Below are 22500 nucleotides of genomic sequence, written 5' to 3'. Positions count from 1 at the left end.
GACGACCCACGTGACTGGACAGCATAGGAGGGGAACAGACGACCCACGTGACTGGGCAGCATAGGAGGGGAACAGACGACCCACGTGACTGGGCAGCATAGGAGGGGAACAGACGACCCACGTGACTGGGCAGCATAGGAGGGGAACAGACGACCCACGTGACTGGGCAGCACAGGAGGGGAACAGACGACGACCCACGTGACTGGGCAGCACAGGAGGGGAACAGACGACCCACGTGACTGGGCAGCATAGGAGGCGAACAGACGACCCACGTGACTGGGCAGCACAGGAGGGGAACAGACGACCCACGTGACTGGGCAGCATAGGGGAGGAGCAGACAGCGACCCATGTGACTGGGCAGCATAGGGGAGGAGCTTTACTATCATGCTGCTTGTAGTATATTGTGTCACTTTCTCACAGCGTCAAGGGACAGCAGAATTATTATCTATGTCTTCTTTGTCTCTCTCAGAGAGAGACAGAGAGAATAACGAGAGGATGAAGAAAAGAGAGAGACAGGGAGAATAAGGAGAGGATGAAGAAGAGAGAGAGAGGGAGAGGATGAAGAAAAGAGAGAGACAGAGAATAAGGAGAGGATGAAGAAGAGAGAGAATAAGGAGAGGATGAAGAAAAGAGAGAGAGAGAGAATAAGGAGAGGATGAAGAAAAGAGAGAGAGAGAATAAGGAGAGGATGAAGAAGAGAGAGAGAGAGAATAAGGAGAGGATGAAGAAGAGAGAGAGACAGAACAAGATACATAATAAAGAGAGTGTGAGGAAAACAGACTAAGGAATAGAAGGAGAGAGATGAGTGAGACAGGAGGAGAGAGAGACAGGAAGAGAGCGGAGACTAGTGAAACAGGAGGAGAGGAGATGAGTGAGACAGGAGAGAGAGACAGGAAGAGAGAGGAGATGAGTGAGACAGGAAGAGAGAGGAGATGAGTGAGACAGGAAGAGAGGAGATGAGAGAGACAGGAAGAAGAGAGGAGATGAGAGAGACAGGAAGAGAGAGGAGATGAGAGAGACAGGAAGAGAGAGGAGATGAGTGAGACAGGAGGAAGAGAGAGGAGATGAGTGAGACAGGAGAGAGAGGAGATGAGTGAGACAGGAGAGAGAGGAGATGAGTGAGACAGGAGGAAGAGAGGAGATGAGTGAGACAGGAAGAGAGAGAAGATGAGTGAGAGAGGAAGAGAGAGAAGATGAGTGAGACAGGAAGAGAGAGAAGATGAGTGAGACAGGAAAGAGAGGAGATGAGTGAGACAGGAGAGAGAGGAGATGAGTGAGACAGGAAGAGAGAGGAGATGAGTGAGACAGGAAGAGAGAGGAGATGAGTGAGACAGGAGGAAGAGAGGAGATGAGTGAGACAGGAGGAAGAGGAGGGAGGAAGATGCAGTTTGGTTTATTTGCTCTTTCTGCCTTTTTGAGTCTGGCTAATTGTGGATCTCATTAAAAATGGTGTCAGGGAGGAGGAGGAGAGGAAAGGGGGAGAAGAGGAGGAGAAGAGCAGCGCTGTGGGCCTGATGCACAAGGCCTGCCGTGCAGAACGCCTAATCCTAGCCCCGCTCCCTCCTCTCTCCTCCATCATTCCCTCCACCACTCAGGGTCCTGTTAATTCAGACCTGGGCTGAAGGAGGGAGACTGCCCCTTCCACCGCCCGCCTGCCTGCCTGCCTGCAAACTTTCCAAACTCCATCACCATAGCCTCCTTTAATTAGCTAGCGTTAACCAGCCACCCGCGCTCCACGCTCGCTCGCACGCGCTCTCGCCACACATCACAGAAACCAAATTAAAAACTGAAAATGCTCTCCCTCTCTTTTTCCTTGAGTCTTTCTCTCTCTCGCTTTTCTCTCTCTCTCTTTCACCCGTTATTTTTCGCTCTCTCCCTCTTTTTCCTGTTACTCTCTCTTCCTCCCTCTGTTTCTGCCTGTCTCTCTTCTCCTTCTCTCCCTCCCCTCTCTCTCCTTGTCTCTCTCTCTTCCTCCCTCTGTTTCTGCCTCTCTCTCTTCTCCTTCTCTCCCTCCCCTCTCTCTCCTTGTCTCTCTCTCCTCCTACCTCTAAGTGTCAGAGAACGGGTGGGAGGAAAGGAGACTCTCCTTGTCTCTCTCTCCTCCTACCTCTAAGTGTCAGAGAACGGGTGGGTGGGAAGGGGACTCTCCTTGTCTCTCTCTCCTCCTACCACTAAGTGTCAGAGAACGGGTGGGAGGGAAGGAGACTCTCCTTGTCTCTCTCTCCTCCTACCACTAAGTGTCAGAGAACAGGTGGGAGGGAAGGAGACTCTCCTTGTCTCTCTCTCCTCTTACCACTAAGTGTCAGAGAACGGGTGGGAGGGAAGGAGACTCTCCTTGTCTCTCTCTCCTCCTACCACTAAGTGTCAGAGAACAGGTGGGAGGGAAGGAGACTCTCCTTGTCTCTCTCTCCTCCTACCACTAAGTGTCAGAGAACAGGTGGGAGGGAAGGAGACTCTCCTTGTCTCTCTCTCCTCCTACCACTAAGTGTCAGAGAACAGGTGGGAGGGAAAGAGACTCTCCTTGTCTCTCTCTCCTCCTACCTCTAAGTGTCAGAGAACGGGTGGGAGGGAAGGAGACTCTCCTTGTCTCTCTCTCCTCCTACCACTAAGTGTCAGAGAACGGGTGGGAGGGAAGGAGACTCTCCTTGTCTCTCTCTCCTCCTACCTCTAAGTGTCAGAGAACGGGTGGGAGGGAAGGAGACTCTCCTTGTCTCTCTCTCCTCCTACCACTAAGTGTCAGAGAACGGGTGGGAGGGAAGGAGACTCTCCTTGTCTCTCTCTCCTCCTACCACTAAGTGTCAGAGAACAGGTGGGAGGGAAGGAGACTCTCCTTGTCTCTCTCTCCTCCTACCACTAAGTGTCAGAGAATGGGTGGGAGTGAAGGAGACTCTCCTTGTCTCTCTCTCCTCCTACCACTAAGTGTCAGAGAACAGGTGGGAGGGAAGGAGACTCTCCTTGTCTCTCTCTCCTCCTACCACTAAGTGTCAGAGAACAGGTGGGAGGGAAGGAGACTCTCCTTGTCTCTCTCTCCTCCTACCACTAAGTGTCAGAGAACGGGTGGGAGGGAAGGAGACTCTCCTTGTCTCTCTCTCTCCTCCTACCACTAAGTGTCAGAGAACGGGTGGGAGGGAAGGAGACTCTCCTTGTCTCTCTCTCCTCCTACCACTAAGTGTCAGAGAACAGGTGGGAGGGAAGGAGACTCTCCTTGTCTCTCTCTCCTCCTACCACTAAGTGTCAGAGAACAGGTGGGAGGGAAGGAACTCTCCTTGTCTCTCTCTCCTCCTACCTCTAAGTGTCAGAGAACGGGTGGGAGGGAAGGAGACTCTCCTTGTCTCTCTCTCCTCCTACCTCTAAGTGTCAGAGAACGGGTGGGAGGGAAGGAGACTCTCCTTGTCTCTCTCTCCTCCTACCACTAAGTGTCAGAGAACAGGTGGGAGGGAAGGAGACTCTCCTTGTCTCTCTCTCCTCCTACCACTAAGTGTCAGAGAACGGGTGGGAGGGAAGGAGACTCTCCTTGTCTCTCTCTCCTCCTACCTCTAAGTGTCAGAGAACGGGTGGGAGGGAAGGAGACTCTCCTTGTCTCTCTCTCCTCCTACCTCTAAGAGTCAGAGAACAGGTGGGAGGGAAGGAGACTCTCCTTGTCTCTCTCTCCTCCTACCACTAAGTGTCAGAGAACGGGTGGGAGGGAAGGAGACTCTCCTTGTCTCTCTCTCCTCCTACCACTAAGTGTCAGAGAACAGGTGGGAGGGAAGGAACTCTCCTTGTCTCTCTCTCCTCCTACCTCTAAGTGTCAGAGAACAGGTGGGAGGGAAGGAGACTCTCCTTGTCTCTCTCTCCTCCTACCACTAAGTGTCAGAGAACAGGTGGGAGGGAAGGAGACTCTCCTTGTCTCTCTCTCCTCCTACCACTAAGTGTCAGAGAACAGGTGGGAGGGAAGGAGACTCTCCTTGTCTCTCTCTCCTCCTACCACTAAGTGTCAGAGAACAGGTGGGAGGGAAGGAGACTCTCCTTGTCTCTCTCTCCTCCTACCACTAAGTGTCAGAGAACAGGTGGGAGGGAAGGAGACTCTCCTTGTCTCTCTCTCCTCCTACCACTAAGTGTCAGAGAACAGGTGGGAGGGAAGGAGACTCTCCTTGTCTCTCTCTCCTCCTACCACTAAGTGTCAGAGAACGGGTGGGAGGGAAGGAGACTCTCCTTGTCTCTCTCTCCTCCTACCACTAAGTGTCAGAGAACAGGTGGGAGGGAAGGAGACTCTCCTTGTCTCTCTCTCCTTCTACCTCTTAAGTGTCAGAGAACAGGTGGGAGGGAAGGAGACTCTCCTTGTCTCTCTCTCCTCCTACCACTAAGTGTCAGAGAACAGGTGGGAGGGAAGGAGACTCTCCTTGTCTCTCTCTCCTCCTACCACTAAGTGTCAGAGAACAGGTGGGAGGGAAGGAGACTCTCCTTGTCTCTCTCTCCTTCTACCTCTAAGTGTCAGAGAACGGGTGGGAGGGAAGGAGACTCTCCATGTCAAACATCAGTTGTTTTGTTTTAGTTTTCTTTTGAGTCCATTTATTCATACAGCAGGATTGACCTTTTCTGTTTGATATTGTTTTATTGTTTGTGTTGATTTAGTTTTGTCCCGTCGGGAGGCTTAATGTAATATGTGTTTTCATGTTTTGTTTTTGTTTAGTTTTTATTCTTTATCTGTAGCTGTTGTCACGGCAGCGATGCCTGAACAGAGCTGTGATTTATCTGGTGATGGTGATTGCTCTGCTTCAGTTAGTCTGTAGAGACAGACAGACAGGTACACAGACAGGTAGACACACAGACAGGTACACAGACAGACACACTTAAGTGGGGCCTGCTGTGTTTTCACAACACATTGATATGTCCTTACCTTCTCTAGGGAACCAGCATGGCTTCACATAACCATTAACATGCACTAACATAGAAATACTGCTCTCTTTCCCTCTCTCTTTCCTTCCATCTTTCTTTCTCTCGTTCTTTCCCTCTCTCTCTCCTTCCATCTTTCTTTCTCTCTTTCTTTCCCTCTCTCTCTCCTTCCATCTTTCTTTCTCTCTTTCTTTCCCTCTCTCCGTCCATATTTATTTCTCTCTTTCTTTCCCTCTCTCCGTCCATATTTATTTCTCTCTTTCTTTCCCTCTCTCTCACCTTCCATCTTTCTTTCTCTCTTTCTTTGCCTCTCTCTCTCCTTCCATCTTTCTTTCTCTCTTTCTTTCCCTCTCTCTCTCTATCTTTCTCTCTCGCTCCATCTCTCTCTGTCTCTCTCTCTGTCTCTCTTTCTGTCTCTCTTTCTGTCTCTCTCTGTCTCCCTCTATGTCTCTCTCTCTGTCTCCCTCTCTGTCTCCCTCTCTGTCTCCCTCTCTGTCTCTCTCTCTGTCTCTCTCTCTGTTTCTCATCTGTAGATGTGTTGGATGGAGATGCAGGTGATGATAATGGGGGTGAGGAGGAGGAGGGGGGGAGAGATGAGGAAGATCACCATGATGAAACTGTGACAGAGGCTGCTGCGGTAGATACTAACCCTCCTGAGGCCCCTCCGACCTCCTCCACCATCCAGGGGCATCAGGAGTCTACTAACCCCAGCTCTGAGCTAACCTTTCTGGGTAAAGGGACCACCACTAACTGGCTGTGTGCTGGTGCTTCTGCTTGTTTGTTTGCTCTCTCTGTTTTGTCGGTCTGTAACTCACCCCTCATGTGCACGACTCCACTTTCCCCTTTGACCTCTGCTTCTCATTGGCTTGAGTCATGGCTAGCTGGGATCCCATTGGCCTGTAGCAGATTCTAAAGTTCTGAGACTGGCTTTGTTTGTTTTTCTATTCCTGTACAATTTTATTAAAACTAGTCATTAAAAAACAACTGCAAAAAGTTCTCCCTAGACAATAAAAAAATCATATCTTGAGAAAAGCATTTGTGAAATGTTTTCAGAGGTAAGTTAATTACTTTTTCCCCAGCGTTTTGCGTCCCTGTTCTGCCAATAGGAGATAGGCAGTAAAGGGTTAAAGAAAACAGAAAGGAAGGAGAACATGAAAACAGAACAATAAACAGTGTGTCTTTGAAGCAGCAGTATCTCCGCTATTTGTTTTCTCTGTGGGTTTTGTCGTTTTCCTCACGACTCGTTTAATTTCACTAGTTTTCTGGTGATGAAGACCTTTGTCACAGAGACGGTCCTTATGAAGGGAGAGGTTGTTGTGATGCTTCGTTCTGCAGCTGCGTTGCAAATGGCTCCGTCCCCTAAGTAGTGCAGAGCACAAAGACCCAGGGCTGTGGTCAAAACTAACTAGAACCAGTGCACTACCTAGGGAATAGGGTGCCATGTGGGACAGACACTACCTGTTGATAAACCGCCTGTTTCAAGAGGTGCCAGATAAAACATCCTCGACAGGACCCTCTACTGAGCACTTCACCTAAACAGCACTTCATAACAGGCTTCCCTATCTTCTACCCCAATATATATCTGCTACCCCAATATATATCTGCTACCCTAATATATATCTGCTACCCCAATATATATCTGCTACCCCAATATATATCTGCTACCCTAATATATATCTGCTATCCCAATATATATCTGGTAGACTAAAATATATCTGGTACCCTAATATATATCTGCTACCCTAATATATACCCGCTACACCAATATCTACCCCAATATATATCTGCTACCCTAATATATATCTGCTACACCAATATCTACCCCAATATATATCTGCTACCCTAATATATATCTTCTACCCTAATATATATCTGCTATCCCAATATATATCTGGTAGACTAAAATATATCTGGTACCCTAATATATATCTGGTAGACTAAAATATATCTGCTACCCCAATATATATCTGGTAGACTAAAATATATCTGCTACCCCAATATATATCTGCTACCCTAATATTAATCTGCTACCCTAATATATATCTGGTAGACTAAAATATATCTGCTACCCTAATATATATCTGCTACCCTAATATATATCTGCTACCCTAATATATATCTGGTAGAATAATATATATATTTTACCCCAATATATATCTGCTACCCTAATATATATCTGGTAGACTAATATATATCTGGTACCCTAATATATATCTGGTAGAATAATATATATATTTTACCCCAATATATACCTGCTACCCTAATATATATCTGCTATCCTAATATATATCTGGTAGACTAATATATATCTGGTAGACTAATATATATCTGCTAGACTAATATATATCTGCTACCCTAATATATATCTGCTACCCTAATATATATCTGGTAGAATAATATATATATTTTACCCCAATATATATCTGCTACCCTAATATATATATCTGCTATCCTAATATATATCTGGTAGACTAATATATATCTGGTAGACTAATATATATCTGCTAGACTAATATATATCTGCTACCCTAATATATATCTGCTACCCTAATATATATCTGGTAGAATAATATATATATTTTACCCCAATATATATCTGCTACCCTAATATATATCTGGTAGACTAATATATATCTGGTAGACTAATATATATCTGGTACCCTAATATATATCTGCTACCCTAATATATATCTGGTAGACTAATATATATCTGGTAGACTAATATATATCTGCTACCCTAATATATATCTGGTAGACTAATATATATCTGCTACCCTAATATATATCTGGTAGACTAAAATATATCTTCTACCCTAATATATATCTGGTAGACGAATATATATCTGGTAGACTAATATATATCTGCTACCCTAATATATATCTGCTACCCTAATATATATCTGGTAACCTAATATATATCTGGTAGACTAATATATATCTGGTAGACTAATATATATCTGCTACCCTAATATATATCTGCTACCCTAATATATATCTGGTAGACTAATATATATCTGCTACCCTAATATATATCTGGTAGACTAAAATATATCTGCTACCCTAATATATATCTGGTAGACTAATATATATCTGCTACCCTAATATATATCTGGTAGACTAAAATATATCTTCTACCCTAATATATATCTGGTAGACTAAAATATATCTGCTACCCTAATATATATCTGGTAGACTAATATATATCTGCTAGACTAAAATATATCTGCTACCCTAATATATATCTGGTAGACCAATATATATCTGGTACCCTAATATATATCTGGTAGACTAATATATATCTGCTACCCTAATATATATCTGGTAGACTAAAATATATCTGCTACCCTAATATATATCTGCTACCCTAATATATATCTGGTAGACTAATATATATCTGGTAGACTAATATATATCTTCTACCCTAATATATATCTTCTACCCTAATATATATCTGGTAGACTAAAATATATCTGCTACCCTAATATATATCTGGTAGACTAATATATATCTGGTAGACTAATATATATCTGCTACCCTAATATATATCTGGTAGACTAAAATATATCTGCTACCCTAATATATATCTGGTAGACTAATATATATCTGCTACCCTAATATATATCTGGTAGACTAAAATATATCTGCTACCCTAATATATATCTGCTACCCTAATATATATCTGGTAGACTAATATATATATGGTAGACTAATATATATCTGCTACCCTAATATATATCTGGTAGACTAATATATATCTGCTACCCTAATATATATCTGGTAGACTAATATATATCTGCTACCCTAATATATATCTGGTAGACTAAAATACACTGCTCAAATAAATAAAGGGAACACTAAAATAACACATCCTAGATCTGAATGAATGAAATATTCTTATTAAATACTTATTTCTTTACATAGTTGAATGTGCTGACAACAAAATCACACAAAAATGATCAATGGAAATCAATTTTATCAACCCATGGAGGTCTGGATTTGGAGTCACACTCAAAATTAAAGTGGAAAACCACACTACAGGCTGATCCAACTTTGATGTAATGTCCTTAAAACAAGTCAAAATGAGGCTCAGTAGTGTGTGTGGCCTCCACGTGCCTGTATGACCTCCCTACAACGCCTGGGCATGCTCCTGATGAGGTAGCGGATGGTCTCCTGAGGGATCTCCTCCCAGACCTGGACTAAAGCATCCGCCAACTCCTGGACAGTCTGTGGTGCAACGTGGCGTTGGTGGATGGAGCGAGACATGATGTCTCAGATGTGCTCAATTGGATTCAGGTCTGGGGAACGGGCGGGCCAGTCCATAGCATCAATGCCTTCCTCTTGCAGGAACTGCTGACACACTCCAGCCACATGAGGTCTAGCATTGTCTTGCATTCGGAGGAACCCAGGGCCAACCGCACCAGCATATGGTCTCACAAGGGGTCTGAGGATCTCATCTCGGTACCTAATGGCAGTCAGGCTACCTCTGGCGAGCATATGGAGGGCTGTGCGGCCCCCCAAAGAAATGCCACCCCACACCATGACTGACCCACCACCAAACCGGTCATGCTGGAGGATGTTGCAGGCAGCAGAACGTTCTCCACGGCGTCTCCAGACTCTGTCACGTCTGTCACATGTGCTCAGTGTGAACCTGCATTGATCTTTGAAGAGCACAGGGCGCCAGTGGCGAATTTGACAATCTTGGTGTTCTCTGGCAAATGCCAAACGTCCTGCACGGTGTTGGGCTGTAAGCACAACCCCCACCTGTGGACGTCGGGCCCTCATACCACCCTCATGGAGTCTGTTTCTGACCGTTTGAGCAGACACGTGCACATTTGTGGCCTGCTGGAGGTCATTTTGCAGGGCTCTGGCAGTGCTCCTCCTGCTCCTCCTTGCACAAAGGCGGAGGTAGCGGTCCTGCTGCTGGGTTGTTGCCCTCCTACGGCCTCCTCCACATCTCCTGATGTACTGGCCTGTCTCCTGGTAGCGCCTCTCTGCTCTGGACACTACGCTGACAGACACAGCAAACCTTCTTGCCACAGCTCGCATTGATATACCATCCTGGATGAGCTGCACTACCTGAGCCACTTGTGTGGGTTGTAGACTCCGTCTCATGCTACCACTAGAGTGAAAGCACCACCAGCATTCAAAAGTGACCAAAACATCAGCCAGGAAGCATAGGAACTGAGAAGTGGTCTGTGGTCACCACCTGCAGAACCACTCCTTTATTGGGGGTCTCTTGCTAATTGCCTATAATTTCCACCTGTTGTCTATTCCATTTGCACAACAGCATGTGAAATGTATTGTCAATCAGTGTTGCTTCCTAAGTGGACAGTTTGATTTTACAGAAGTGTGATTGACTTGGAGTTATATTGTGTTGTTTAAGTGTTCCCTTTATTTTTGTGAGCAGTGTATATCTGGTACCCTAGTAACTCATTGGATAATTATTATAATAGGTATACCAGAGCTCTGTCATCTCTCCAGTCCTCACTTCCCTCCTCGTGTGTGTGTGTGCATGTGTGTGTGCGTGTGTGTGTGTGTGTGTGTGTGTGTGTGTGTGTGTGTGTGTGTGTGTGTGTGTGTGTGTGTGCAATCCAAACCATCTCTGTTACACACTGTTTTCCCTTACTCGTCTGCTGACTGAATGACCCCCACCTCGTATGTGTGTGTGTGTGTGTATATTTCCCTGTTATGTATGTGTGAGTACCTGTTATGTATGTGTGAGTACCTGTTATGTGTGTATTTCCCTGTTATGTATGTATGAGTACCTGGCCATCTGAGACGGGCAAAGTTTTGGACGCCTTCACCCAGGCTCTCTGCCCGACCCTGATAAGTGTGTGTGGAGAGAGGGTCACACATGAAATGGTCTCCCTCCTGCCCTTTCATCTCCTCCAGCCCAGTGCTCAGCCCTGGCAGGACACCCCCGAGAGAGAGAGAGAGAGAGAGAGAGAGAGAGAGAGAGAGAGAGAGTGTGTGTGTGCGTGTGTGTGGACGTGTGTGTGTGGACGTGAGGGCAAGACCAGCACTGTGATTACCAGGCCTGACAAGTGGAGCTGGAAGAGAGAGAGATGGAGTGGTACAGAGAGGGAGGTATAGAGAGACAGAGTGAGATAAACACCGTAGGGAAAGAGAAGGAAAGAGAAGGGAGAGGGAAGGAAAGAGGGAAGGAAAGAGAGAAGGAGGGAAGGAAAGAGGGAAGGAAAGAGAGAAGGAGGGAAGGAAAGAGAGGAGGGAAGGAAAGAGGGAAGGGAGAGGGAAGGAGGGAAGGAAAGAGAGAAGGAGGGAAGGAAAGAAAGGAGGGAAGGAAAGAGAGAAGGAGGGAAGGAAAGAGAGGAGGGAAGATAGTAAAGAGGGAAGGGAAAGGGAAGGGAGAGGGAAGGAGGGAAGGAAAGAGGGAAGGGAAGGAAGTAAAGAGGAAAGGGAAGGGAGAGGGAAGGAGGGAAGGAAAGAGGGAAGGGAAGATGGAAGGGAGAGGGATGGAAAGAGAGAAGGAGGGAAGGAAAGAGGGAAGGGAGAGGGTTGGGTAAAGAGGAGAGAATGAAGAGATGAGAGGCCAAACGACATCAGAACATAATTTGTACAGCTGTGCCCATCCTGTGCTGTGTTGGCCAGACTGGAGAGGGTCTCAGCCAGACCAGGTGTGTCTTCATCGTCCATCAGGGATCTCTTTCTTTCTCTCTCCTCCACCTCTCCCCACCCATCTCTCTCCCTCTCTTTCTCGCTCCTCCACTTCTCCCCACCCATCTCTCTCCCCCTCTCTTTCTCTCTTCTCCACCTCTCCCCACCCATCTCTCTCCCCCTCTTTCACTCTTCTCCACCTCTCCCCACCCATCTCTCTCCCCCTCTCTTTCTTTCTCCTCCACCTCTCCCCATCTATCTCTCTCCCCCCTCATCTCTTTATCCCTCCTCCACCTCTCTCCCCTCCACCTCTCCCCCCTCATCTCTCTCCCCCCTCCATCTCTCCCCCTCATCTCTCCCCATCCACCTCTCCCCCTCCATCTCTCCCCCCATCTCCTTCCCCCTCCACCTCTCCCCCTCCATCTCTCTCCCCCTCCACCTCTCCCCCTCCACCTCTCCCCCTCCACCTCTCCCCCTCCACCTCTCTGCCCCTCCACCTCTCCCCCTCAATCTCTCCCCCTCAATCTCTCCCCCTCCATCTCTCTCCCCCTCAATCTCTCCCCCTCCACCTCTCTCCCCCTCAATCTCTCCCCCTCAATCTCTCCCCCTCCATCTCTCTCTCTAGTCTGATAGTTTTATTCCAGTATGTATACTCAGTGTCACGCCCCTCTCTCCCCCTCAATCTCTCCCCCTCCATCTCTCTCCCTCCATCTCTCCCCCTCCATCTCTCTCTCTAGTCTGATAGTTCTATTCCAGTATGTATACTCAGTGTCACGCCCCTCTCTTCCCAAACAGCTTATTCAATCCAGATCACTATCTCCCTCACATATATATGTATATATCTTTACTGTGTGTGTGTGTGTGTGTGTGTGTGTGGATCTGTTATCTGCTAGTGTGCTCAGGCAGAAATCAGAGATATGACTGAAATGCAAACCAAGCCGTCTCTGTTACCCACTGTTGTCCCTTACGCCTGCTGACTGAGTTACCCACACTTCTTCTGTGTTGCAATGTTTCAATACGAGAGATATATTCTGCATCTATCCATTTATGTGTGTGTGTGTGTGTGTGCACGCGCGTGTGTGCGTGTGTGTGTGTGCTTGTGTGTGTTTATGTGTGTGTGTGTGTGTGTGTGTGTGTGTGTGTGCACGCGCGTGTGTGCGTGTGCTTGTGTGTGCGTGTGCTTGTGTGTGCGTGTGCTTGTGTGTGTGTGCGTGCGTGCGTGTGTGTGTGTGTGTGTGTGTGTGTGTGTGTGTGCTTGTCCGTGTTTATGTGTATAAACAGAGCCTTCAGAAAGTATTCATACCCCTTGACTTATTCCACATTGTGTTGTTACTGAATTCAAAGTGGATTAAATATATATGTTTTATTCTCACCCATCTACACACAATATCCCATAATGACAAAGTGAAAATGTGTTTTTAGAAATGTTTGCAATTGTATTGAAAATGAAGTACAGAAATATCTAATTGACATAATTATTCACACCGCTAAGTCAATACATGTTAGTCACCCAGCGATTACAGCTGTGAGTGTTTCTGGGTAAGTTTCTAAGAGCTTTCCACGCCTGGGTTGTACAACATTTGCCCATAATTAATTTTTTTAATTCTTCAAGCTCTGTCAAGTTGGTTGTTGATCGTTGTTAGACAACCATTATCAAGTCTTGCCGTAGATTTTCAAGCAGATTTAAGTCAAAACTGTAACTAGGGGCCTCCCAAGTGGCATAGCGTTGTTCTGGTTAGGGGAGGGTTTGGCCCAGCGTCGTCCTGTTTAGGGGAGGGTTTGGCCCAGCATCGTCCTGGTTAGGGGAGGGTTTGGTCCAGCGTCGTCCTGGTTAGGGGAGGGTTTGGCCCAGCGTTGTCCTGGTTAGGGGAGGGTTTGGCCCAGCGTCGTCCTGGTTAGGGGAGTGTTTGGCCCAGCGTCGTCCTGGTTAGGGGAGGGTTTGGCCCAGCGTTGTCCTGGTTAGGGGAGGGTTTGGCCCAGCGTCGTCCTGGTTAGGGGAGGGTTTGGCCCAGCGTTGTCCTGGTTAGGGGAGGGTTTGGCCCAGCGTCGTCCTGGTTAGGGGAGTGTTTGGCCCAGCGTCGTCCTGGTTAGGGGAGGGTTTGGCCCAGCGTTGTCCTGGTTAGGGGAGGGTTTGGCCCAGCGTCGTCCTGGTTAGGGGAGGGTTTGGCCCAGCGTTGTCCTGGTTAGGGGAGTGTTTGGCCCAGCGTCGTCCTGGTTAGGGGATGGTCATTGGTGCGGCACATTGGTGCGGCTGGCTTCCGGGGTGAGCAGGCGGGCCTTTAAGAAGTGCGGTTAGTCGGGTCATGACTTGACCTCCGCGTCCCGAGCCCTTTGGGGAGTTGCAGAGATGAGACCAGATCAAAATCAGGGGGAAATATATATGTTTTGTTTAATGTATTGTAACTAGGCCACTCAGGAACATTTACTGTCATCTTGGTCAGCAACTCCAGTGTAGATTTGGCCTTGTGTTTTAGGTTATTGTCCTGCTGAAAGGTGAGTTGATCTCCCAGTGGCGTTTGGAAAGCAGACTGAACCAGGTTTTCCTCTAGGATTTACCCTGTACTTAGCTCTACTCCATTTCTTTTTATCCTAAAGAACTCCCTAGTTCTTTACGATGACAAGCATACCCATAACATGATGCAGCCACCACCATGAAGAGTGGTACTTAGTGATGTGTTGTGTTGGATTCCATTCAGGACATAAAGTACATTTCTTTTATACATTTTTTTGATATTTGACTTTAGTTCCTTGTTGCAAACAGGATCCATGTGTTGGAATATTTGTATTCTATTCAGGCTTCCTTCTTTTCTCTCTGTCTATTAGGTTAGTAGTGTGGAGTAACTACAATGTTGTTGATCCCATCCTCAGTTTTCTCCTGTTTTAAAGTCTCCATTGACCTCATGGTGAAATCCTCTCTCTCTCTCTTCCTCCGTCTCTCTCTCTCTCTCTCTCTCTCTTCCTCCGTCTCTCTCTCTCTCTCTCTCTCTCTCTCTCTCTCTTCCTCCGTCTCTCTCTCTCTCTCTCTTCCTCTGTTTCTCTCTCTCTCTTCCTCTGTCTCTCTCTCTCTTCCTCCGTCTCTCTCTCTCTCTCTCTCTCTCTCTCTCTTCCTCTGTTTCTCTCTCTCTCTTCCTCTGTCTCTCTCTCTCTCTCTTCCTCTGTCTCTCTCGCTCTCTTCCTCCGTCTCTCTCTCTCTCTCTCTCTCTCTCTCCAGGTGTGAACAGTAAACACATGGACTTGAAGCTAAAGATGATGGAGGTTCGACCTGGAGGACCCAACTCGTCCTCCTCTCCTTCGTCCTCCTCTTCCTCTCCCTCCTTCTCCTCATCCACCTCGCCACTCAGCCCCACAGAGGTACGGACACACACACACACACACACACACACACGCACACACACCAGCATAGTAATGATGCTCTACACCGCTACATAGGCCTGTCATATATACTATGACCTTTTCGGGGGGGGGGGGGTACTGACAGTCAACATCACATCCCTTTAATTGATTTTGAATGTGCTTATATTGACTGTGTGTTTGCAGAGCCACACACACACACAAACACAACCACACACACACAAACACAACCACACACACACACACACACAAACACAACCACACACACACACACAACCACACACACACACACACACACACACACACACACACACACACACAAACACAACCACACACTCAACACAACAGGCTTCTCTCTATTTCCCTTATTTCTTCATCCTGTTAATGATTAAATGGTACAACTCAACATAAAGCACGTTAATAACCAGACACATTAGACTGTTGTCCAATGAGACCTTCAGCCTTTCTTCATCCCTCCATCTTTACAAAAGGAGGATAAACTGCCCCCCCCCCCCCTCCCTGGAGGATCAGCCTTCCCAGAAGGCCTCGGGGCGGGAGGAATGGGCTGCTGGAGCATCTCACACACACAGCCCCCCTCTCTCTCTCTCTCTCTCTCCTCATCTCTCTCTCTCTCTCTCTCCTCATCTCTCTCTCTCTCTCTCTCTCTCTCCCCATCTCTCCTCATCTCTCTCTCTCTTTCTCTCCTCATCTCTCTCTCTCTTTCTCTCCTCATCTCTCTCTCTCTCTTTCTCTCCTCATCTCTCTCTCTCTCATTAGTGATTGTGTTATGCTCAGCCTCGGTGGTGGACGATAACGCCCCGCCATGCTCAGTAGCCCGTAACATTAGTCACACACCATCTCACCCCCCCCCCCCACACACACACACCATCTCACCACACAAACACACACACACCATCTCACCACACAAACACACACACACCATCTCACACCATCACACACATTGACCAAAATGCCTAAACCACCTCAGCCACAGCTCTCCGCAACGATGATGACTGATAACACATAAAGAGAGAGGGGGGAGGGGGGGGGGGTGGTATCTGCTTGTCCCAGGATGTAGAGGGGGCCAGGAGGGCAGGTGTTTGGGGAGGGTCCTTGGGGAATTTTAATACTGGGGGACGCTGGTGTTTATTTAACCAGGGTGGTTTGTTGTCTTTAGACATTAACATGAGGAGTATTAGGGTGTGTGTGTGTGTGTGTGTGTGTGTGTGTACACACAGGGGGGCTTTAAAGAGGCAACTACTCAGCTTCTGACCTCTGTGTACTCAACCTCAGGAGAAACTCCATCTGCTCCTACACACACCCCCTCTCTCTCACACACACACACACACCCTCTCACACACACACACACTCCTGTTTGATTGACAGATGAATGAAGAGTTCATACTTTTGACTGGCTCTGGGTCGATTGAAAAAGCAGGAAGTGATGTAATTAAATGTCTGGCCTAAACTCTGGATTGGAAAGAGAAACCAGTTGTCAACTTGAGAGAGGAAACAGTCAGAGAATATAACTGGTTGGAATCATCGTACAGAGGAACACCGTGACGACCGAAACGTCATCAGATTTAACTCTGTATAGATACATCAAGTATACCATTTTTAATTGGGAGAGAGAGTCGCTCCTGTTCCTTTCAGAAGTCGAATAAGCCCAGAGAGAGAGTCCCTCCTGTTCCTTTCAGAAGTCGAATAAGCCCAGAGAGAGAGTCCCTCCTGTTCCTTTCAGAAGTCGAATAAGCCCAAAGAGAGAGTCCCTCCTGTTCCTTTCAGAAGTAGAATAAGCCCAGAGAGAGAGTCCCTCCTGTTCCTTTCAGAAGTAGAATAAGCCCAGAGAGAGAGTCCCTCCTGTTCCTTTCAGAAGTAGAATAAGCCCAAAGAGAGAGTCGCTCCTGTTCCTTTCAGAAGTAGAATAAGCCCAGAGAGAGAGTCCCTCCTGTTCCTTTCAGAAGTAGAATAAACCCAAAGAGAGAGTCGCTCCTGTTCCTTTCAGAAGTGGAATAAACCCAGAGAGAGAGTCGCTCCTGTTCCTTTCAGAAGTAGAATAAGCCCAGAGAGAGAGTCCCTCCTGTTCCTTTCAGAAGTATAATAAACCCAGAGAGAGAGTCGCTCCTGTTCCTTTCAGAAGTAGAATAAGCCCAAAGAGAGAGTCGCTCTTGCTCCTTTCAGAAGTGGAATAAACCCAGAGAGAGAGAGTCACTCCTGTTCCTTTCAGAAGTAGAATAAACCCAAAGAGAGAGTCGCTCCTGTTCCTTTCAGAAGTGGAATAAACCCAGGGAGAGAGTCGCTCCTGTTCCTTTAAGAAGTAGAATAAACCCAAAGAGAGAGTCGCTCCTGTTCCTTTCAGAAGTGGAATAAGCCCAGAGATTCACTCCTGTTCCTTTCAGAAGTGGAATAAGCCCAGAGAGAGAGTCCCTCCTGTTCCTTTCAGAAGTAGAATAAGCCCAGAGAGAGTCGCTCCTGTTCCTTTCAGAAGTGGAATAAGCCCACTGCCAGAGAAGGACACTAATTGCTGACATACTAAATCCATCATTTGAAACTAAGCAGACAAATTGCTATTGTTGTACACACACACACACACACACACACACACACACACACACACACACACACACACCCCTGCTGAACTCTCTCTCTACAACACATCTCCATCTCAAGCAGTGGAACGTGTTTCCCCTAGTTGTCAACTTTATTCCATTGCTTCACCTCTTATTAAGTGTTGGTCTGATGTCCTCAATCTACTCAGCTCCTTTCCCCTTATTGGGCCCACTGCAGCTACTGCACTGTTTCTCTCTCTGTGTGTGTGTGTGTGTGTGTGTGTGTGTGTGTGTGTGTGTGTGTGTGTGTGTGTGTGTGTGTGTGTGTGGTTGTGTGTGTGTGTGTGTGTGGTTGTGTTTGTGTGTGTCCTTCTGATAAGGAGAAGCTTCTCAACACCTTCCGTTTGAAAACAATAGCATCGCCAAGTCTTTGCATAATCTGAATTCATTTCCTGACTCGTCTGGGTTCAGTTGAAACTTAATGCCTTTTTTCTTTTTCTTTTGTCTCCCGAGAAACAAACATACAACGTACCGAAGTAGAGCATCTCTCCTGTTGACATCTCAGGACTACTGAGAGTGTGTGTGACTGTATAAACAATGCAGAGTAAAGCATCTCTCCTGTTGACATCTCAGGACTACTGAGAGTGTGTGTGACTGTATAAACAATGCAGAGTAAAGCATCTCTCCTGTTGACATCTCGGCACTACTGAGAGTGTGTGTGACTGTATAAACAATGCAGAGTAAAGCATCTCTCCTGTTGACATCTCGGCACTACTGAGAGTGTGTGTGACTGTATAAACAATGCAGAGTAAAGCATCTCTCCTGTTGACATCTCAGGACTACTGAGAGTGTGTGTGACTGTATAAACAATGCAGAGTAAAGCATCTCTCCTGTTGGCATCTCAGGACTACTGAGAGTGTGTGTGACTGTATAAACAATGCAGAGTAAAGCATCTCTCCTGTTGACATCTCAGGACTACTGAGAGTGTGTGTGACTGTATAAACAATGCAGAGTAAAGCATCTCTCCTGTTGACATCTCAGGACTACTGAGAGTGTGTGTGACTGTATAAACAATGCAGAGTAAAGCATCTCTCCTGTTGACATCTCAGGACTACTGAGAGTGTGTGTGACTGTATAAACAATGCAGAGTAAAGCATCTCTCCTGTTGGCATCTCAGGACTACTGAGAGTGTGTGTGACTGTATAAACAATGCAGAGTAAAGCATCTCTCCTGTTGACATCTCGGCACTACTGAGAGTGTGTGTGACTGTATAAACAATGCAGAGTAAAGCATCTCTCCTGTTGACATCTCGGCACTACTGAGAGTGTGTGTGACTGTATAAACAATGCAGAGTAAAGCATCTCTCCTGTTGACATCTCAGGACTACTGAGAGTGTGTGTGACTGTATAAACAATGCAGAGTAAAGCATCTCTCCTGTTGGCATCTCGGCACTACTGAGAGTGTGTGTGACTGTATAAACAATGCAGAGTAAAGCATCTCTCCTGTTGGCATCTCAGGACTACTGAGAGTGTGTGTGACTGTATAAACAATGCAGAGTAAAGCATCTCTCCTGTTGACATCTCGGCACTACTGAGAGTGTGTGTGACTGTATAAACAATGCAGAGTAAAGCATCTCTCCTGTTGGCATCTCGGCACTACTGAGAGTGTGTGTGACTGTAAAAACAATGCCTGTGTGTGTGTGTGTGTGTCCAGAACAATGCAGAGCGTCTGCGCAGGGCGACAGAGAGACTGCGTGGTCCTGTAGTCTTCAGTCAGGAGCCAGCTGTCAGGAAAACACAGCTGAGGTCCTTCAGCCAGTATGTGGAGGTCAGGCCAGGTGAGAGAGACGCACACATCTCCACACACACATGTATAAATACACACACACACACACACACACATGCATAAATACACACACATAAATACACACACACACAATAGACACTAGCCCTCCTCTCCCCATGGCACCATACAGTGTCTCTCTCAGAACACACTCTGTGGTTGTATATGTGGTCTCTAAAGGTGTCTCACTGTGAGGTGTGAATGTCTCACAAATCAGGTTCAACATCTTACTCTTCCTCCCTCCCCCTCTCTCTCCTCTCTGTCCCTCTCTCCCTCCCTATCCCTCTGACCCTCTCTCCCTCCCTCCCTCCCCCTCTCTCTCCTCTCTGTCCCTCTCTCCCTCCCTATCCCTCTGACCCTCTCTCCTTCCCTCCCATCTCTCTCTCCTTTCTCCCTCCCTATCCCTCTGACCCTCTCTCCTTCCCTCATTTTATCCCTCTCTCTCTCCTCTCTCCCTCCCTATCCCTCTCTCTCTCCTTTCTCCCTATCCCTCTCTCTCCCCCTCCCCTCTCTCTCTCCTCTCTCCCTCACTATCCCTCTCTCTCTCTCCTCTCTCCCTCCCTCTGTCCCCCCTCCCTCTGTCCCTCTCTGTCCCCCCTCCCATCCCTCTCTTCTTGTCTTCCAGAGGTAAAGCGTCAGAGATCAGTACCAGAGGATCAGAGACGGACGGGCGAGGAGAGAGGACTGGCACCAGACACAGATGCTCGCAAGCCTTATGAAGATGAAGTAATTTATGCATAGATAATTCATCTCTCTTTCCCTCCCTCCATCCCTCCTTCCCTTCCTCTCTACTCTATTTCCATCCCTACATCCCTCCTTCCCTTCCTCCCTACTCTATTTCCCTCCCTACATCCCTCCTTCCCTTCCTCCCTCCTCTATTTCCATCCCTACATTCCTCCTTCCCTTCCTCCCTCCTCTATTTCCATCCCTACATCCCTCCTTCCCTTCCTCCCTCCTCTATTTCCATCCCTACATCCCTCCTTCCCTTCCTCCCTCCTCTATTTCCATCCCTACATCCCTCCTTCCCTTCCTCCCTCCTCTATTTCCATCCCTACATCCCTCCTTCCCTTCCTCCCTCCTCTATTTCCATCCCTACATCCCTCCTTCCCTTCCTCCCTCCTCTATTTCCATCCCTACATCCCTCCTTCCCTTCCTCCCTCCTCTCTTTCCTCCCTCCTCTCTTTCCATCTCTCCATCCCTCTTTCCCTACATCCCTCCTTCCCTTCCTCCCTCCCTCCTCTCTTTCCATCCCTCCTTCCCTTCCTCCCTCCTCTCTTTCCTCCCTCCTCTCTTTCCATCCCTCTTTCCCTACATACCTCCTCCCCTTCCTCCCTCCTCTCTTTCCATCCCTCTTTCCCTACATACCTCCTTCCCTTCCTCCCTCCCTCCTCTCTTTCCATACCTCCTCCCCTTCCTCCCTCCTCTCTTTCCCTCCCTCCTCTCTTTCCCTCCCTCCATCCCTCCCTCCTCTCTTTCCCTCCCTCTATCCCTCCCTCCATACCTCCCTCCTTCCTTTCCTCCCTCCTCTCTTTCCCTCCCTCCTCTCTTTCCCTCCCTCCTTCCTTCCCTCCCTCCATCCCTCCCTCCCTCCCTCCCTCCCTCCCTTCCTCCCTCCTCTCTTTCCCTCCCTCCCTCCCTCTGATAAGGTGGATAATTTCCTCTGTCTTGTTCAGACGTGGTCTCCTGAAAACGCTGGGGACAAGAGGCTGTATCCTCCTCTTCTTCTTCTTCCTGTCATCTGTTTCTTTAGATGTCAGCCTGGCGCACCGTAAAGCCTCTGCATCAGCCCTGCACCTGGCCCATAACTGGCAGATAACTGGCCTATAATTGGCAGATAACTGGCCTATAACTGGAAGATAACTGGCAGATAACTGGCCTATAACTGGCCTATAACTGGCCTACAACTGGCAGATAACTGGCAGATAACTGGCCTATAACTGGCAGATAACTGGCCTATAACTGGCAGATAACTGGCAGATAACTGGCCTATAACTGGCCTACAACTGGCGGATAACTGGCAGATAACTGGCCTACAACTGGCAGATAACTGGCCTATAACTGGCAGATAACTGGCCTATAACTGGCAGATAACTGGCAGATAACTGGCCTATAACTGGCAGATAACTGGCCTATAACTGGCCTATAGCTGACCTATAACTGGCAGATAACTGGCAGATAACTGGCCTATAACTGGCAGATAACTGGCCTATAACTGGCAGATAACTGGCCTATAACTGGCCTATAACTGGGCTATAACTGGCAGATAACTGGCCTATAACTGGCCTACAACTGGCAGATAACTGGCCTATAACTGGCCTATAACTGGCCTACAACTGGCAGATAACTGGCAGATAACTGGCCTATAACTGGCAGATAACTGGCCTATAACTGGCAGATAACTGGCCTATAACTGGCCTATAACTGGAAGATAACTGGCAGATAACTGGCCTACAACTGGCAGATAACTGGCCTATAACTGGCAGATAACTGGCCTATAACTGGCAGATAACTGGCCTATAACTGGCCTATAGCTGACCTATAACTGGCAGATAACTGGCAGATAACTGGCCTATAACTGGCAGATAACTGGCAGATAACTGGCCTATAACTGGCAGATAACTGGCCTATAACTGGCAGATAACTGGCCTATAACTGGCCTATAACTGGAAGATAACTGGCAGATAACTGGCCTATAACTGGCAGATAACTGGCCTATAACTGGCAGATAACTGGCCTATAACTGGCCTATAGCTGACCTATAACTGGCAGAAAACTGGCCTATAACTGGCAGATAACTGGCAGATAACTGGCCTATAACTGGCAGATAACTGGCCTATAACTGGCAGATAACTGGCCTATAACTGGCAGATAACTGGCAGATAACTGGCCTACAACTGGCAGATAACTGGCCTATAACTGGCAGATAACGGGCCTATAACTGGCAGATAACTGGCCTATAACTGGCAGATAACTGGCAGATAACTGGCCTATAACTGGCAGATAACTGGCCTATAACTGGCAGATAACTGGCAGATAACTGGCCTATAACTGGCCTATAGCTGACCTATAACTGGCAGATAACTGGCCTATAACTGGCAGAGAACTGGCAGATAACTGGCAGATAACTGACCTATAACTGGCAGATAACTGGCCTATAACTGGCCTATAACTGGCAGATAACTGGCAGATAACTGGCCTATAACTGGCAGATAACTGGCAGATAACTGGCCTATAACTGGCAGATAACTGGCCTATAACTGGCAGATAA

The 22500-nt window shown here is 47.4% G+C and overlaps 1 protein-coding gene across 1 annotated transcript in view; it reads left to right on the top strand.

Moving 5' to 3' along the window:
• Positions 1–22500, top strand: part of LOC139409794 (EH domain binding protein 1) — a 388012-nt gene that overhangs the window by 277337 nt on the left and 88175 nt on the right. The window contains exons 20-23 of the mRNA XM_071155208.1: positions 5409–5606; positions 14702–14841; positions 19104–19227; positions 19858–19958. Coding sequence (XP_071011309.1) covers positions 5409–5606; positions 14702–14841; positions 19104–19227; positions 19858–19958 — 563 coding nt within the window. The remainder of the gene's footprint in view (positions 1–5408; positions 5607–14701; positions 14842–19103; positions 19228–19857; positions 19959–22500) is intronic.

Source organism: Oncorhynchus clarkii, chromosome 1 (genome assembly GCF_045791955.1).
Source record: "Oncorhynchus clarkii lewisi isolate Uvic-CL-2024 chromosome 1, UVic_Ocla_1.0, whole genome shotgun sequence".
NCBI lineage: Eukaryota > Metazoa > Chordata > Actinopteri > Salmoniformes > Salmonidae > Oncorhynchus > Oncorhynchus clarkii.
Note: the sequence above shows the minus strand (reverse complement) of the source record. Positions and strands in the feature narration are given on the sequence as shown.